The 19,309-nt window shown below is 49.0% G+C and overlaps 1 protein-coding gene across 9 annotated transcripts in view; it reads right to left on the reverse strand.

Moving 5' to 3' along the window:
- The window catches only part of GIT2 (GIT ArfGAP 2), a 48,509-nt gene that overhangs the window by 15,249 nt on the left and 13,951 nt on the right, over positions 1-19,309 (reverse strand). For 2 of the 9 annotated variants that reach the window (XM_084761412.1, XM_084761408.1), the window contains exons 8-14: positions 11,641-11,686; positions 10,647-10,698; positions 7,660-7,732; positions 7,338-7,435; positions 6,204-6,319; positions 2,742-2,880; positions 673-822 (exon numbers count right to left, since the gene is read on the reverse strand). In XM_084761412.1, the coding sequence (XP_084617538.1) occupies positions 673-822; positions 2,742-2,880; positions 6,204-6,319; positions 7,338-7,435; positions 7,660-7,732; positions 10,647-10,698; positions 11,641-11,686 (674 nt within the window). Of the gene's footprint in view, positions 1-672; positions 823-2,741; positions 2,885-6,203; positions 6,320-7,337; positions 7,436-7,659; positions 7,733-10,646; positions 10,699-11,640; positions 11,687-19,309 lie in introns of all 9 variants that reach the window. The other 7 variants (XM_084761411.1, XM_084761407.1, XM_084761410.1 and 4 more) reach the window with 6 other exon arrangements.

A 19,309-nucleotide genomic window follows, 5' to 3' on the forward strand; every position in this document is an offset into this window, starting at 1 on the left:
CACATAGCTGTCTTTCCGTGCTAGTACAGGCGGAGTGTGGGAGTCGGCTGAGTGTCAAGCCCTAGTGCAGTGAGCTGACGCTGCAGAGGGCTGCCAGGGAGGCAGTCAGAGTAAGCACCCACAGAGAGCACACTGCACAGTGTATGCTAGGACTGCGCGTGTGCTGACAAGCGTGCGCTGCCTGCCCTGTATGCAGGTGTGGCTGGGAGGAGGGAGATAGGAGGGAGATCTCATCCATGCCTTCCAGACCCCAGAAAGCTCGGGATGGGGAAAAGCTGCCTCACACAAACACTCGGCTGTTAAGTCTGTCCTGGTGGAGAATTTACTCTGAATGCACTCTTACACACAAACCCAAGGCCTTGTGCTCATAGAGCATACACTGACTATATCCCCAGCCAAACACAAGACCTGAGCTCAGGACCTTATGCATGCTAGGCAGATGCACTACCACTGAGCTGCAGTCCCTAACCCTGCTCTGGACGCATTTCTGATCACAGCATGTCATTCCAAACACCCCGCCCCCACACTGCTTTCAGGACAACTCGGCCCCGGACTTCTAGGTCTGTTACAGGACATGTCTCCCTTCCCTCTGACCACAGGCATGGTGACTGGGACTCTCCTTCTGCTGTGGGATCAATGAGTCAGCCACCCTGGCATTTATTAACATGTTACCTTTTTCTGCATAATTCTCAGCTCGTCACTCAAGTTGTTATTCACCTTCATTAGCTGGTGTATCTTGGCCTCAGAAGCCACTAGGGCGCTTTTGACCTCCATAAATTCCTGCACAGTGACTGGTCCATCTGACAAATCTGAATCTAGGCTCTAAAAATAAACCGGGAAAATGTTCACAATCTGAGATGGTGATGTCAAAGACTAACAGCTAAAGAGTTTCACGCCGGCTCAATTGAAAGTTAAACCACATGAATCGCAGGGCTGACAGCACTGCTGCAACCTGAGCCACAAGGTCCTACAGGAGCAAGCAGGCTGCAGCCTGTACGCGCACTGGCTGCCTAAGGGCTGCAGGCTGTACGCGCACTGGCTGTAGGCTGTACGCGCACTGGCTGTCTAAGGGCTGCAGGATGTACACGCACTGGCTGTCTAAGGGCTGCAGGCTGTACGCGCACTGGCTGTCTAAGGGCTGCAGGCTGTACGCGCACTGGCTGTCTAAGGGCTGCAGGATGTACACGCACTGGCTGCCTAAGGGCTGCAGGCTGTACGCGCACTGGCTGTCTAAGGACTGCAGGATGTACACGCACTGGCTGCCTAAGGGCTGCAGGCTGTACACGCACTGGCTGTCGAAGGTCTGTCCTGACTTGCGTATATTTTCCTTGCTAACTTAAAAAATTCATTCTTTTATGAATTCATTCATCCCACACTACTTATTGAGCATTAGGCAATTTCCAGTGGATGGATCAGAGGAGAGAGCGAAGGCTGCCGCCATGGTGTTCACATCCCAGCAGCATGAGGGAGGAGCAGCTGCCATGTACGCACGGCGGCACTGAAGGGGATGAGTGCTGTGGAAACGGCCACAGAGCAGTGGGTGCAGAAGCCGGCCTGGCTGCACGTTAGGGGCGGGGTGAGCTCTGTGCAGTGCCTGAGGAGCTGAAGGCGTCTGTGAGAACGTGTCTGCAGAAGAAGGTTCCCAACAGCACCCGAGCCCAGCTAGAGGCTCCAAGGGGCAGGTGGGAGCCTCGTCAGTCAGTGCAAGGCCTATCCCTGAGGGCCTCACTGAGGGGACTGGCACCGGGCAGCCCGGCAGGGTGTCCTCCTTCTGCCAATGTAAAGCAGCGAGTGCTGGCGCATGTGAGTCCTCTCCTGCTTCAATCTCCAGGCTTCCAAGTGGAGCTTCTTGTTTATCTAATGTCTGTGGAGTGCCTCTCTGGGTCAGTCCTGGTGACTCAGCCTGAGGTGGGGTGGAACCTCCCAGACCCCTTGGCCCTGTCATCTATCACTGGGCCCATCTGGCCCACGCCCCAAGGCAGCTGTGCACTGTCCTCAGGGCCTCAGTTCTCCTTTGTGGTGTCATGAACCTCTGGGCTGTGTGTTCTTACTTCTGACAGCCTTCTCCTGAGGCTGTTCCTTCTCTCTGCCCAGACTGTCCTGCTCTACCTCTGCACAGGCCTCAGGCCCACACACCCTGAAGGCCCCGATTCAGAGCCTCCTGCCCTGACGCTCCAGAGTGTGATGCTCTCTCTTTGCACCTCCTAGCTCACCTGCACTTTGTGGTGCCCACCACCTGTACAGTGTTTCCTGTCACCACACCTCTTCCCCATCAGTGGCGTCCTCAGGGCAGGAGCTAAGCCTCACTGGGGGATAACACGCAGAAAAGCTACTGTGCATAAGGTAGAGTGCATAAAGCCTCTGGTCATAAACTGGGTCCTGACTGGACAGGGCTGAACCTTCTTCACTTGCGCAGGGACCAAGGCCTTGTTTTAAGAGCGGTTACTTTATCTTTGCTTGGCCTGAGGTAGCAGGGAACCCACCTTCATCCCCTTTGCAGCACCTGCGAAGGGCTAAGCCTTGCAATTCTGCAGGAACATTTTATTTTTTTACACGTGTGTGTGTGTGTGTGTGTGTGTGTGTGTGTGTACACGTGTGCGCATGTGCGCTTTTCCTAGTGGTGCTGAGAACTGAACTCAGGGGCTTGTACATGTTTGGCAAACACTGCCATTCAGCTACGGCCCCATGTGAGAACAAGTTTTAAATGCAACACGTCTGTCCTGTGTGAGGTGACTTCTCACCTTCTGCCGGCTTGCCTTGCTTGCTCTGGTCTCCACGTCTGTGTCTTCATCTGAGGCCACGCTGTCATAGTCTGGCTGGTCATTGTCCTGGCTCTCAGTGCTGTGCTGGCTACTGACTGTTCTCAAAACGAGCTCCACACTGTCTGCTCACAGAAGAAGAAACAGACTATTTCACACTCAAAATACACCTTTTCCTTCTAAAAAAAAACTAGGATGACTTTCTGGTTTAACCACTTAAAGGGCTGAAAGAAGACAGAAAGAGTGATGCTATTTCCACACCTGCAGAGGCTTACAAAAAACAGGCAGCCTGTCGGACAGCTGCACAGGAAGCCGAGTGCTCCTCACTCACCCACTGAGCCTGTGTAAACTCCCAGAGCTGCCGACTGAGAAGGCAGGGGCCACGTTTGCACACATGGAGCACCCAGGTAAAGTGAGGCACTGGACTATGACATGTTACAGGGGATGGCAAACTAAACAGAGAGCAGCTGCACGGTGACACTGGCCTTTAACCTCTACATTGGGGAGGAAGAAGCAGGCGGTTCCTAGAGTTTAGAGGCTAGCCTCATCTATATTGTGAGCTCCAGGACAGCCAAGGCCACATAGAGACCATGCCTCAAAAACAAAACCCCAGAGAGCGCAGAGCCTAGAAACCAGGCGCAAAGAATATGAACAGCAGGCCAGAAGACAGACAAGAGAAGACTGGGGGGCTGGAGAGATGGCTCAGAGGTTAAGAGCACTATCTGCTTTTCCAATGGACCCAGGTTCAATTCCCAGCAACCACGTGGTAGCTCACAACCACCTAATGTGATCTGGTGCCCTCTTCTGGCATGCAGGTGTACATGCAGGCAGAGCACTGTATACAGTCTTAAAAAAAAAAAAAAAAAAGAGGCGACCGGAGCAGGCGGACACACGTGTGTACATTACTGGTAGCCTCCATTCCACAGATGAGGAGCAGTGAGCGTTTACAAACCACCGAGGACTCAGTCTATTTGAGGCAACTCAAGTTACCTCCAGTGTCCAATGCTGTTTTACCTGGTTCACCTGGACAGTAAATTCAGGTTTCTTAGGAAAGGTAGTGGAGCTGGGTATGGTGGCGCACGCCTTTAATCCCAGCACTGGGGAGGCAGAGGCAGGCGGATCTCTGTGCAGTCAAGGCCAGCCTGGTCTACAGAGTCCAGGCCAGCCAGGGCTATACAGAGAAACCCTGTCTTGAAAAACAAAGACACTGGACCTATTTTAACTTTTAAAACAAATCTTTAAAATACACCATCGTGCCAATAGAGAGGTGACAAAGACTGCAGACAGAGCCCGTAGACACTAATGAGGAATGGTGCCGACTACCCACCGCCTCTGTGACACACTGGCCTGTTTCTCTCTGGTCATCTTTCTAAGCATCCACGGTCTAGTTATTCTCAGAATATATTCCACAAACATGTCACTGAGGTTCTTGGAGGAGACAGAGGACTCTAGTTCCTGAGAGCCACCGGTCACAGCATTTTCACAAGCCAACCAACACGCAGCCTTGTTTTACGTGCTTCTGTCTAAGGACACCCTAAGTACTACACGCCATGGACTCATGAGCACAATTTGAGGCCAACAGCAAGAGGACGCTCATCAAGTATGCACACCTTCCCCAGGAGCCGCTCCTCAGCCTCCTCGTGCTCAGGGACACTGCTCAGCGCCTTCCCCACTGTTCATGAGCAATGAAATCACCAACAGAACGTATAAGAACACGGGCAGGCATGGCACAAGGCAGCCTATGAACGGTCACTTACACAGCACGAAAACTGGACACAGTGCAGGGAGGTACCAGCCTCCACCTCGGCCAGAAGCGGGCTTTGTGCAAATACTCAAATTGCTGGTGAGGAGCAGTTACACATGCATATTCCTAAGTTGTCAGGTATGGTCTCCCATACATTATCTATATAAATACACGTACCTTACAAACGGTAAGGCATACCAAACCTTTAAAGAATGTATTATTGGGCTGGAGAGATGGCTCAGAGGTTAAGAGCCCTGACTGCTCCTCCAGAGGTCCTGAGTTCAATTCCCAGCCACCACATGGTGGCTCAGAACCATCTATAGTGAGATCTGGCGCCCTCTTCTGGCCTGCAGATGTACATGCAGGAAGAACACTGCATACATAATAAGTAAATCTTTAAAAACGTATTATTTTACTTTACATCACTGAGTATTTCTAGAAGATGTGTACTACCCTTGTGACTGTCTCTGTAGAATTGATTATTTAGTTGTTTCTAATGTTTTTGATATCATACATTAACATGGAACATCTGACAGTCTCTCTTTAAGAGCAGGCACGTTTTGAGGTTTCAAATTTATGCAAAGACAAGACTCTTTGGACTGTGCCTTCACAGACTGTCTTTTCTCTTGGTTGAATTAATAGAAGCAAACTCCTTAACTAGCAATAGGAAACACAAAGTATCATAGGCTAAGGATTCCTGCCTTTGAGGACTGTGACATGTGTTGACCGGAACCTTCATTTTTTTTCCTTCCTCTCTCCCCTGGCCCCCTTCTCCCTCCTTCCTTCCCTCCCCCTTTCTCTAAGACAGGGTTTCTCTCTGTAGCCTTGACTGTCCTGGATGCATTTTGTAGACCCGCCTGCCTCTGCCTCCTGAGTGCTGGGATTATGGGAGTGCACTGCCGCGCCTGCTGGGGCCTTAATTTCTATGGTACAAATATCTTGTTCAAGTGCCTCACAGTAAAGGCATGGTTCCTGTATCTATAAAAAACAAGAACCATGGAGGAAGTGAGCTCCTGTGTCTGGGACAGGGACTGTGTGAGCCTTCCCACAATGCTCAGTGTGCTTGTGCTTGTGGTCACCGTGCTGCAAGCACTCGCGTTTACAGTGCTGAGTTCTAACCACTTAGAGGCCCAGGGGCCCTGGAAGTGAGGAGTGACAGCAGGAAGTACAACTGTAACCAGGGCCCTCAAGTGAGGAGTGACAGCAGGAAGTACAACTGTAACCAGGGCCCTGGAAGTGAGGAGTGACAGCAGGAAGTACAACTGTAACCAGGGCCCTGGAAGTGAGGAGTGACAGCAGGAAGTACAACTGTAACCAGGGCCCTCAAGTGAGGAGTGACAGCAGGAAGTACAACTGTAACCAGGGCCCTGGAAGTGAGGAGTGACAGCAGGAAGTACAACTGTAACCAGGGGCCTTCATTTCCTCATTTGTGTTCTCTGGAAACGCAAGTCAGGCTTTTGGGTTAATTTCAAGATACCAATTTTATGGGGAAGAAGTCAGAAAGAGATAACCCTGAACAATACTTAGTATATTTTAAGTACTCCTTATTCACCAGGGCCCCAGTAGGTTCACTCCTGTCATCATGAGTCAGCAATGAGACTCGGCAGGCATAGCTCTCTGTACGACTGCCCTGTCCCCTGCAGCTCTGCACTCAACTCCGTGACTCAGAAGGCCCCGGGCGCGCTCTCGCAGCTGGACACTTGCCTTTTGACCTGGAGAGGGGACTGCCCTGCTGTCTCCTCTTGGCGTCACTGAGGATGTCGATGACTAGCGTAGCAAACTCGTGGGCGTTAAACCGAGCTAATTTCTGTCTGCCCTAAGGGTGAGAAAATAATGGGAAATATTCTCCAGTGTAAAGCTATAAGCATGCAGTGACAGCAGACGTATGCAAGGTCTCTCAGCTCACTCACGTGAACTCACTCACCATCACTCTCTAGTTAACACTAATGTTTCCTGTGGCAGCAGCTTCAGTCCACTTACGCCAGAGAACTTAACGTTTACATTTGCACAAGACACATTTGCTGCTATGAATGAAAATAAAATGATTCTGGCTGGATTGTAGCTCACTGCTGCAACACTTGACAAGCACGTGAGGCCCTGGGCTCAAACGCTGTTCCATTATCAATGATTTAATTCTGAAGTGAGTGAAAGTCAAACTGGAGAGAAATCTCCAAATTCAAAGATGAGGTTATAGACTGGATGTGGCTCCTCTTACAGACTGCCATCAGTCAGACCCAGCCCTCTCCACATCCCCTCACTCCTGTCAGGCTGAGGCTCCTTAAATGTGCGAGCTCTACAGACAACACACTGGCCAGGATGACTTGTAGAGAGCCGCCTGCCTCTGCCTCGTGAGTGCTGGGATTGAAGGTGCGCACCACCACCACCACACCCGGCTATTGGAAATATTCTTAAATGAGCATTTACTTACACTTGAGGTTTCTGATCATCTAGAAAACAGGTCCCTCCCACTTCCTCCTCCCTGCTTCCCTCACCCATTTCTGTCACGGCCTCACTGTGCAGCCCAGGCTGGCTTCCCAGCGTGAGGTCTTCCTGCCCCGGCTTCCTGAGCTCTGTGATCATGCAAGAAGCCGGCAAGCCGCCCACAATCTTGCCAGCAGCATGAACCCGCCCCACTCCCCTGCCAGCCTGGAGCGCCCTTTACCATCTTTTACTACTTCTTTTCACATCTGTATGCTGTCTGTACTTTTCTGTTCATATGTGCTTCTCTTGTCAATTCTCACGCTGTCTGTTTATGGGCACACAGGATGCTAAGTACCATGCCATCAGTCACCCCCCCAAACACTAATAGGAACCTTCCACACCGAGCCACTTGCCTGGTTCCGTGTTGAGGAGTACTCAGGGTTGACGGGTAGGAAGGGGACGACGGTTGTCTCGGTTACCAGGGTGCTGTGGTTTTGTGTGGCAAGCCAGACTAGCCAGAGGAAAAGAGCCAGAGACAGAGTCTCATCACACCTGCGCGGCCACGGCTCCGCTGGGAGGCATGGCTCACACACTGCGAGGGACACCTGGGGAAGCACACTCAGAAGCCAAAATGCGCACAAGGACACTTCAACACATGGGCCACCAGGACAGTAGCCACTGGGCCACCGCCCCCTGAGAGCGGAAGCTTAGTGGATAGGCTGCGCGCTACGTCACCTGCGTCAGTCTCTCGCCTGTCAACTTCATCGTACACGTCCATGGCGAGTTCCTCAAACAAATGATTGCTTAGCTGAAAGGAAAAATATCAGGAACACAAGGACAGCAATTAACACTGGGAAGACGCCTGGGGCTCATTCACCCTTTATCTCCACTGTCTCCCTCAAAGCTAGTGTCTGCTGAGCACCCGCCACAGCCAAGACCACCTCCCAGATGGTGCAGGCCCGCTAGGAGCAGCTGCCTCTCAGGCCTTGCGCTACAAGACAGGCTGCTGCCACAGAGCAGCAAGAGGAACTCAGGAGAACCTGCTCAAAGACAGGTTTCCACTCTGCTCAAAGTCGGCTGTCCTGACAACTTTTATCTGCTCTACAAAAGGGAGGGGTCCTAAATCCCTGGCAGGATAAAGAAGTGGAAACGCTCAGTGGGGCTGGCGATGAAGCTCAGAGGCAGAATGTCTGCCTGTGCTGGGCAAGGCTGCGGGTTAGACACTGTTGGGAGTGCAGAAAAGCGCTACCGTGCAAGCCTTCTCAGCAAGGCGCCTTTGCTGGCTTCCTATCAGGGGAAGCACCATGTGACTCCTGACCGTACTGTGGGGTGCAGCTCACAGCACAATCACAATCACACAGACTAAGGCCCTGTCACAGCAGCGGGAACTGGGGGGACTATCAGGGTCTCTCCACTGAGACGAGTAGAAGCCCCAACCAGGGGCTCTGGCTCTTCTGTCTCACGAGACTCATCCTGAAACTTTAGCAGCTGTGACTTCTTCACTGACTGCCTTGAGCCCTGTGAGGACAGAAGCTGAAGCTGTCACACTGCCCACTGCTCCTGACGTCCGCACACAGAACATGGCATTTGGAGGGACATCCATTTGGCCGGACGAACCTGGAGGCCTTTATTCAGCAACTTAAAATACTGGCTACAGAGCCCTCAGATGAACACAAGAAACGCTTCGATACCGCGTGAAAAACACAGGATATGAATTTCTGTTACTACAGTTTCCAGAAAGGGGGGAAATACAAATAGGAAATAAAAACTGAAGGAAATACGCCAACATGCTGATGTGAGCTCACAAAGAGCGAGGTGACAGAGGATGGTCCGACTCTGTTCTGTTTCTCTGGTGTACTCACATTACATTTATTGTTCAAAATAAACCCTGCAAACATGGCGCCAGGAAAGATAAGGTCTCAGAGCTCAAATAGGCTTGAGAACCATCCAGTTTCTACCTGCAAGGGTTTGGACTGCAAGCTGTTTTGCTATCACTAACGGCAACATGGCCATACTCCTGAGGGCTTGTAGACATGAAGGTATCCTAGTCTCATCTTATAGGCAAGGAATTTGAGGAACAGACGTTATTAGCCTGAAGACTTTCAAAATGCTAACATTTAATAATTCAAGAATTATTAAATATTATTTATAACAAATTTATTAACATATTAAACATAAAACATTGATTTTTGCTATATTTCTCTCAGTTTTTCACTAGGGAGGAAGGAGAAAGTATGAGACAGACACAGCTAGGAAGGGAGGAATGAAAGAAGCGAAGAGGAAGAGAAGGATGAGGAAGAAGGAAGTGGGAGATGAGTGCTACCACGGCCCTGGCAAGAGCAGCCACTTACGAGGAGGAAGATAATGAGAGATGAGTGCTACATGGCCCTGGCAAGAGCAGCCACCTCTGAGGAGGACACCCTGAGGTGTCTGACAGGGCAGAGACAGTGCCCTTTTCCCTAGCACTCCTATTGGAAAGGAGGCTCTGTGCTTGCAGCGCTGAGGGTGACACACGGCCTAAAGTCTTGAGATCATATTAAACTCTGCTCACGCCACGTTAGGTATTACAGAAATAACCTCAGATTTCATGTGGCATCCAGCCCAGCTGACATACAAAGGAGGAGTCTGTCTGTCTGTTACGTATAACAAAAGTTTGCTTACAGACTACCAGCAACTACAAGGAAAGCACATACTGTGGTGCTGCCTCCTCGAAAGCTTGATGTCTTATTTATCATACTGTATGGCCTCCTTAGTTTAAGAAAGCAGTAACACACACAAACACACAAACTGTATACAGAACACAGAGACACCAAATTGCATAAACACATTTATTTCACAGTACAGTTAAATGCTAGTAAGGATAAGCTCACTTTCTGTGCTACCCAGTGAGGGGCTCTGTGAAGAGGCAGGAAGCCGAGGGACGGGAACGAGGCAAGACAGACATGCAGGCCAGAGTCCTGGAGCAGGGCTCGAAGGCAGTTACTTTTGGCTTCAGAGAGCTAATCTGCAGAGCCACCCCAGCAATGATGTACCCCTGACCAGAAGGGAAGTAAGACGGTGCTGAAGGGTCCTTAAGGTGACGAAAAGAAGCAAAGGCTCTTGGCTCTGATCCAGGAGCACCGAGAACAGTGAGGAGTGAAATCTCACAAGGCAACCAAGAAAGCTCCTGGGGAGGCTTCTGGGGAGGCTGACAGAGGGAAGACACTCTCCCAGGGCCTCGTGCAAGTACAGACAGATATTAATGAGAGCTTATGAGCCACAGGCCTGGGCAAACTCTCAACGCACATATGGGTCAGATCACCAGCTTTCAGAAGCATAAACCTAAAAGGCTCCCTGAGGAACGGCGCACCATGGCTCCAGCGGGTGAACACAGACTCCCTGCCCTGCCAGTGCCAACTAGGAGCACTCCTCAGTATCCCATATGACTAATGTAAGGAACCCCAAGGAAGGGCACTCCACTCACTCCGGTACCCTGAGAGATACCCAGAACTTTGGTGGAAAACAGTTCTCTTCTATCACAGGCAAGGGCTGCGTTTTATTTAACACAACAGAGAAGAACACGGGTTGTCTGACATGGTCAGTGGGCTGGATATACTAAGGGGCTTTTGGTCTCTGTTGCTCCACAGAGCCAACGGCCTCCTTCTAATCTAACAGTCATCTGATGCTGACCACAGGTACCGTCAGGGTTTCCACACTGGGGTGTACCAGAAACAGATACTCACAGATTGAAGTTTCTTCTTGGCAGCTTTTGCCAACTCAGACAAATCCAGGCTGCTAAGAAAATGCACAAACCATTAAGGAAGTAAATAGAAGCATTGTGTGAACTCTCTAGAAGATTGAGACACCCAAAGGATGAAATATTATGGTTTATGGGCCCATTTGAGCCAAGCATTCTGTAGCTGAAGAGTCCCGGAAGAGACTGAAACAATTTGGCCAGCAATGCTGAGGAGAGAACCCTGCCCCACTGCTGAGGCAGACAATCTACCTACCACTCTTCACCTCTAGGCCTGGGTGTGGCTCAGTGGTGAAGTCTTTCAGCTTCACCTTACACAAAGGAAAAAAGAAAAAGCAAGAAAAAAAAAGAAAGAAAGAAAGATGGTAAGGAAAACTGAAAAGGCAGAAGACAGGGTCCTAGCTGGAACGGCAGTGGATTATTTCATAGGCTCTAGCAGCGCTGGCCCAAGGACGCTTTGGACGGTAGTCAGCTCTCCTTACACTCAGCTCATGAACTAAGGATGGTTTGTATGTGTTTGAATGTTTTGGGTAGAGAAGGCCTACAAGCTCGACTGCCCACACCCAGCCTGTTACTACTGTAAGAGCCGCTGACACCCTGAGTGGCTGGGACAGGCTCACAGCGTACAAACATTTCCTATTCAGACCTTGACAACAAAAAGTTTGCTAACCTATTTTAGGCAAAGAAAAAAAAAATCTCTTCTGACACAAAAATGCTGTGAATACAAGCTATAGGCACAAAATACCAGGACAAGGGCCAAAGTCCTATCAGCACCACTGGCTGTAAGTCCTTATTGGTAGAGCTGCTATCTCTGCTCTTCCCAAGTCAAGTCCCACATGGTGGTTTACTTACAGCCGTCTGATTTCCAAAGTGTATAGCCATAAAAGAGAAAAATGTATGGGCTCTGTTACACACGAGACACAATACACGTAAACACTATAAACCAAGACAATACTGGGCACATAAACCAGAGCGGTCCTTACCTGTCTGCCATTTGAGGAATTATAAAGTGCTGTCCGTTTCTGTGATCTGAAACAGAAACCAAAGTTCTATTTGTATCAATATCGATACTGAGATATATAAAGGAGTGCCACCATTATTTTCTTAGTTTAGGTTTCCCAATAAGCCATTTTCTGTAATCACGTGTCACATGGGGAAGAGAAGAAGATCTGAGACTGGCTGCAAGGTCCCTGGAACCTGCTCACTACTGCTCACCCCAGGACAGCTGAGAGAAGAACGCCGAGGGAGCCAGGCCAGCTCACAGCAGCAGATGGTGAAGCTTCACTGAGCCTGGGACAGGCACACAGCCAGGGCCAGAGCAGGTGTGCTTTGCGTGTAGCTCCAGAGGGACTCCACCTTGCCATCTGCCGAGTGACTCTGTCCTTAACGAGGCTCTAGAACACTGATTCACGTTCCAATGAACAATGCCTCCACAAGCACCTATGCCGGGTTTTGTGCAGACCCAGTTTCTGTTCCTAAGGCAGTGCCTGGGAGTGCAGCACACAGTGACCGCGAGGCTCGCTTGGTAGAAAGCCGCTATGTCTTTAGTAGCTCTGCTGCTGTATACCCTGAACAAGTAGAGTGCAGTGGCCCACGCCTGCAGCCCCAGCACGAGAAGCTAGAGCAGAGGGACCGAGCTACACAAGACCCTGTCTCCCCAAACAAACACTAAACCCACCCTCGTGTTCTCTGCACGGCAGTGTGTGAGTCGCAGAGCTGATCATGAGCTCCCCGAACTATACTCTTGATTCTTGGGTGGCATCAACTGTGTTTTAATTTGCATCTCTGTAATGGATAATGATGTTGAATGACGTGCTTGGGTTTTGTTGCTTTGTTTTTTGCCATTTATATGCTGTCTTCAGGTTTTTCTTTTTCTTTTTCATTTGCACTCCAGAGCACAGGAAGTGACCCCCAGCCTGGGATATGGCTAAGTAGGAAAACCTCTGTCTGTGGAAGTCAGCTGTGGTAGCAACACCTGTACTCCAGCCCTTCTGCAGGGAGATGGGAGGTAGAGACAGGGGACTGCCTGCCATGGGCCAGCTATGCTGCGGTACAGTGTAGGCTCAACACAGTGGAAACAGAAAACTGACTTCAGAACATTGCCCCTGCCACACCAAACCCACACACACCCTCACGAGCACACACGGGCATGGTACTGCATGCCTACAATCCTAGCCCTTAGGACGATGATCAAAGTTCAAGGTCGCCCTTGAACACAGCAAATTAAAGACCAGCCTAGGTTACATGAGATCTGTTTCATCTTTTCTTCTTTGAAAAAGATCTATGTGAATGCCTGTTTCCCTTGCATGTCCGTCTGCACAGCACATACCTGCCCTGTGCTCACAGAGGCCAAAAGAACAACGGCTCTCCTGGGACTGGAATTATACGCAGCCGGGAGCCAACACGTGGGTGCTGGGAACAGAACCTGGGCCCTCTCAACTGCTGAGTCATCCTTCCAGACGCCACCTTGTCTCAGACAGGGTTTCTCTGTGTAACCCTGGCTGTATGGGAACTCAAAGAGATCCTCCTGCCTCTGCTTCCCAAGTGCTGCAATTAAGGGCGTGTGCCACCACCTGATGAGAACCTGTTTTCAAATCTATGAGAAGGAAATGCTCGCTCCTTAGCTCCCCACAGCTGCCACTGCAGGCTGTTATGCCCAGCACTGCCCAGGTGGAGTTGGAAAACATTCTCAATGCACAGTCTGTATTTTGTTTTAACGAATATCCTGTGGTTTCTGAACACTCACTCGCTCCCAGCATCCGGCCTCTCATCCCACTCTTGTTGGTACTTCAGAGCTGAAACTTTGGGGTTTAAAGCTGGGCATGGTGGTGCTGAGCACAGAGGGACGCATGGGTTGATGTCAGGTGAGTGTAAGACAGAGTGAGAGAGAAAAGGAGAGAGCCTGTGAGGCCTTTAGTCCAAGACCACAAAAGCCCATCCTCCGCTCACAGCGTAGGCTCTGGAACTACGTCTGTGACCTAGGTTGTTTGGTAAGTTTGGGTGGACGTCCATGTTCCTGCCTGTGGACTGCAGTTGTCCTGCACCCTCACGACTCACACTAAAGGAGACATGCCCCAGGCTGTCCACTGTGTTCTGTAACCTCCCTATACTCATAGTTTTAGGAATTTTATTGTAGGTTCCTTGGGGTCTTCCGTACAGAAGTCATCTCATTAAGTGAGGGAAGTCTTACCTCTCCCTTACATCTTTTCATTCTGCTGCCTCTGTGAGGTTTTTTCTGGGCACCGAGAACCGACACTGGCCTTGGGAGAGCAGCACATGCTGTCAGCCACACGGCGCTCTTGGTTTCCTGGGGCAGCCGGTGTCCAGTTAAGCAAACTCCACCTGTTTGCTATTTTTTTTCTCAATTTTGAATGGATGTTGACTTTGCCCAAATGTCTTTTCTCTACCACTGAAAACTGTAATTTTTTTGCCTTTTACTTTATTAATGTCCTGAACTACATTAACTAATTTTCTTTTTTAAAAAGAGTTTTTATTTTATGTGTATGAGTGTTTTGCCTGAGAATATATATGGGTACCATGTGTGTACTGGCTGCCCAAGGTCAGAAGATGGTGCCAGATCCCCTGAAACTGCAATTGCAGATGGTTGTGAGCCAAACTGTGGGTGCTGGGAACTGAACCTGGGTTCTCTGAAAGGGCAGCAGGTACTCCTAACCACTGAGCCGTCTCTCCAGTCACATTAACTGACTGCCAGTTAGTTACATCCAGTGGCTATGCTGCATTTTCTTTTTATATATTGCTGGATTTATCATGTGCTGAGGATTTTATTTCTGCTCACTGACCCCCCAGACCTCCCTCCCTTCCTTTTGTTGGGTTTGAGCGCCCACTCACCCACTCACATGAATGGAGAAGTACTTCCTGTCTCCTATTTTCTCTCTGTAACATATTTATTCTTTATCTTAACAGGCTTTACCCTTGGGGCAAGCCATAAATACCTTGTGACATACGTGTGTGAGTCTTTTGCTTACACACACCTGTGAACCACTTACGTGCCTGGGGCCTGCGGAGGTCACAAGAGGTGGTAGACTCCTTTGAGATTTGAGTCACACATGGTCGCGGGCTGCCAGTGGGTGCTGGAGAGAACGCAGACCGTCCTGGAGAGCAGCCGTGCTCACCACCACCGAGCCGTCTCTCTAACCCCGCTTCCTATTTTTAAAAACAATTTATCTCATGTGCACTGATGTTTTGTGTGCATGTATGACTGTATGAGGGTGTTGTATCCCCTAGAACTGGAGTTACAGACAGGTGTGAACTGCCATATGGACGTTGGGAATTGAACCCAGGTCCTTTGGAAGAGCAGCCAGTGTTTTTAACTGCCGAGCCATCTCTCCAGCCACTCTTCCTATTTTTTGAACCTGGCATTTTCTTTAATGAGATATGTTGAGGTACAAATTCAAATTCTTGAAAAACACAGTTTTACAGTGCTGGGAACTCAGGACAGGAGTAGAATGTTAGCCTCGCACACCCGCAGCCTCATGTCCAGGGTTTGGTTCCCAGCACCGCTGCACGTGTTGGGGAGGAAACGTGTGTAGATATGTGTATGAACACACACGTAAGATCACATACTTCAGCCTCATTTTCTTTGGGTAGGTTCTGGTAGTTTGTGGCTTTTAAGGAATCAGCACATTTATCTAAGCTGTCCCATCCATGCGAACAGTTGTGTTATCTTCCCACTACTGCTCCAGTGCCTGGTGAGCAAGCGAGAACCACGGCACCAAGCCGCAGGCACAGCCCCTCCGTCTCATCAGCCATTAGCTGCCTGGCACCACTAAGATCCATCTTGTGTAGGTTTTCTTTACCAGCATGAATAGCCATCTTCATCGCCCCATTTTCTTCATCTCAGTGAGGAATCAGCCATGATAATGTTCGTTTCCCAGCGTTTTGGTTTAGCTGTCCGTGTGCTGGGCTTGCTGACCCATCCATGCTCTAGCCCTCAGCACCATTCTTTTCACAACCAAGTATCTAATGCTATAAAACTCCCTGTAAACACTGTGCTAAGGATCCCCACAGCAGCCTCCCCCCCTGCTTTTGAGGCAGGGTCTCACTGTGTATCTCTGGCTGCCTATGACACACTGTAGACTAGACTGGCTTTGAAGTTACAAGCACCCCAGGTGTGCTGCCAGGCCCAGCTAAGCCTGCACAGTTTCATACTGCAGGCTCATTTTCACTTAGAGAAAATGCTTTTGAGCCAGGCATGGTAGTGCACACTTGTCATTCCAGCCCTCGGGAGGCCGAGGAAGGACTGTTCTGAGTTAGAGGTTAGCCTGGGCTACACCACGCTACTGTGTCAAAACAGCTACTCAACTCCATATAGGTAATACATATATACTAATTTCCCTTGAGATTTTGAGACTCATGGATGACTTAAAAAATGTGTTGCCCAACTTCCAAGTGCTTGAATATTTTCTCTCTCTCTCTTTTTTTTTTTAAAAAAAACCTTTATTATTTATACAGCATTTGGCCTGCACGTGAGCCAGCAGGCCAGAGAGATTTCATTATAGATGGCTATGAGGCACCATATAGTTGCTGGGAATTGAACTCAGGACTTTGGAAGAGGAAGCAGTGCATTTAACCTCTGAGCCATCTCTCCAGCCCCGAATATTTTCATTTTTATAAGTTTCTAGCTTAATTCCATTACGGCCAGAGAATAAACTTTATAAGTTTAAATTCTTTTTTTTTTTTTGTCTTTGTTTTTGTTTGGTTGGGGTTTTTTTTTGTTGTTGTTGTTGTTTTGTTTGTTTTGTTTTTTGCTTTTTTGAGACAGGGTTTCTCTGTGTAGCCTTGGCTGTCCTGGACTTACTTTTGTAAGCCTCAAACTCACAGTGATCTGCCTGCCTCTGCCTCCCGAGGCCTGGGATTAAAGGCGTGCGCCACCACGCCCGGCAGAAGTTTAACTTCTTTATAGAGTTGCTAAGGGTTTATCATCAGAATATGGCTTATCTTGCTAAAGGTGAACTTAGTGTGTGCAGAGTGCACTAAGAACCTGGGCTCTGGCCTTCCTGTAAGTCCCACTGGCTCATTCACTTTGTCCATGTATGTATGTGGGTGCATGTGTGCCAAGTGTGCATCTCTAAGTCAGAGGGCAGCTTCAGGAGTCAGCTCTGTCCTTCCACCTGGCGCGCAGACTGTCAGGTGCCTCTGCTGGCCGGGCCATCCGCTTCCTGTGATCTGGAGTGCCCGTGGCTGCGCACACACCGTGCTCACTGTTTCATGCTGCTCTGTCTTTGCTACTCTTTGTTCTGAGAACCATGATGCATGCAGACAACACCTGGCTCACTCAGGGTTGAGGGACAGACACAGCCTGACGTCAGCACAGGCACACGACCTCAGTGTCTGCGTGGACACGCACTGGCACTGAAGCTGGTTTCTTGTACAGTGTGCGGTCAGCTTTTGTTCTCTAGCCCTTCCTGACAACACCGCTTTTAAATGGTCTGTTTTGATCATTAACAGTTAGTGCAAGTATGGTTGTGTTTGGATTTATGCCATTTTTAAACTTACTTTCTGTTTGAGCTTCATGACTTCACCCTTTTTTCTCTTTATAGATCTTTTGGTTATCTGTGTTCTGCTTAACACTTTGTTTTTGCTTTTTGTTTTATGAGACAGAGTTTCTCTGTGTAGCCCTGGCTGTCCTGGACTGGCTTTGTAGACCCGGCTGGCCTCGAACTCACAGCGATCCCACTGCCTCTGCCTCCTGAGTGCTGGATTACAGGAACACACCAACACATCCAGCCTCTTTTTTTTTTTTTTTTTTCATTAATCTCTAGGCTTTTTGTGATCTCATTATAAATGGTTGTGAGCTGCCAGGTGGTTTCTGGGAATTGAACTCAAGACCTTTGAAAGAACAAATAGTGCTCTTAACCTCTGAGCCATCTCTCCAGCCGCCATCTCCAAGCTTTTTGATTGTATGCCTTTGCCTTTTTCTCCTAGTGGTTGTGTTAGGGCTACACCACCCACACTCTGCAATCTACTCAGCAGCCTTCCCCTCCCTCATCAGGCAGTGTGTGGGAACGCTACCTTGTTTCATTCGCCCTGCCTCATTCCTGACGTGGCTTCCCTGTACAGAGTCTGTTGTACACCTGCACAGCAGAGCCTTTGCTGTCAACTGCCATGGACACCTGCAGACCAAGCTGCTCTGCTCCCATGCACGTCTCACTGCCCTGCTCTCCAGTCCAACACTCTTTAACTCAGGCCCAGGCTGACCTGAAGAGCCTTTTCTAGGCCTGCTGTTAGAACAATTAAGTCTCTTTTTTTTTTACTCATCTTGGGTTTAAGTTGCCCTCATGCTAAAGGCTTTATCAGATACGGAACCAGGCGAGCAGTCTTCTTTTGCTGTGTGGATGATAACATTTAACTTCCTCTCCTCTCAGTGACTTCTGAGGGGCACCAGGGTCCTTCAGATTTCTATATCAGAACTCTATAGCAAATATTCCAAAATATTTTTTAGTGAAAATCTGAAACTTGTAATATTTTTAGTCCTGGGCATTTCAGATAAAAGATATTCAAGTTTGATATATAAGGTGCCATCCTACATCCTTTTAAAATGCTCTTCCAATGTTAACCTTTTGTAATTTGATTTTGATGTGTCTCAAGTGTACTTTTCTTTTGCATTCATTCTTTGGAGTTTCATAAATCTTTATGTCTTCTCACAAACCTAAGACGTTGGCAATATTTCCTTTGTGTGCATGTTTAGGCCAGAAACTGAAACAGTGTGTCTTCCCGAATCACTTTTCCTCCCTATCACTCTCATTTAAAAAAAAAAAAAAAAAGCACCAATTTTGCCTGCTGCCTGCAGAGAGCAGAAGAGGCTTCGAATTCCTTAGACAGTGAGTTACAGAGGCTGTGAGCCACGCTGGGTGCTGAGAACCAAACCCAGATCCTCAGCAAGAACATCCAGTGCTGAGCCATCTCTCCAGCCCCTCCACCCTGGCTAGCCTGGAACAAGCTCTGTAGACTAGGCTGGCCCTGAACTCAGAGATCTCAGCCCTCTGCTTCCAAGGGCAGAGATTTAAAGGTGTGAACCCCTTTAAAATAGATTGATTTTTGAGATTATAATTACATTATTTCTCTTTCTTCCCTCACAAGTGCTCTTATACATCCCTCTTTGCTTTTTCAAAATCATGGCCTCTTTTATCGTTGGTTTTGTTATAGGCATGTATGTATACCTATATAATAGCACTCTATTTTTTGAGATGGGTCTTGTATCTCACCAAAACCTGAGACTTATTGACTGGTTAGACTAGCTGGCCAGCAAGCCCCAGTGACCCTAGTTTCTCTGGTGCCCCAGTGGTGGGACTTACAGGTATGTGCCACACATCTGGTTTCTTGCATGGGTGTTAGAACCAAGCACAGGTCTTATGCTTGCAAAGAAAGTTCTTTATCAATGCAAAGCCGCACCTCTATCCTACTGGCATTTTCCCACAGGTCCCTGAGGCAAGCTGCTGCTGGCTCTTTCTCTTGTGCTGGAGTCTGAGCTCAGAGCTATCCACATGCCAGGTAACCACTCCACCGAGCTACATCAGTACCTAGCCATCCATTTTCAATTTACTTTTTAAGTATTTCTAGACCTATTAATTTAGATTTAAAATTTTTAGCTACTGTAATTTTCTCTCCCCCGCTCCACCCTCGCCTCCCCCC

Source organism: Acomys minous, assembly GCF_964271855.1.
Source record: "Acomys minous genome assembly, chromosome: 16".
NCBI classification, from domain to species: Eukaryota; Metazoa; Chordata; class Mammalia; order Rodentia; family Muridae; genus Acomys; species Acomys minous.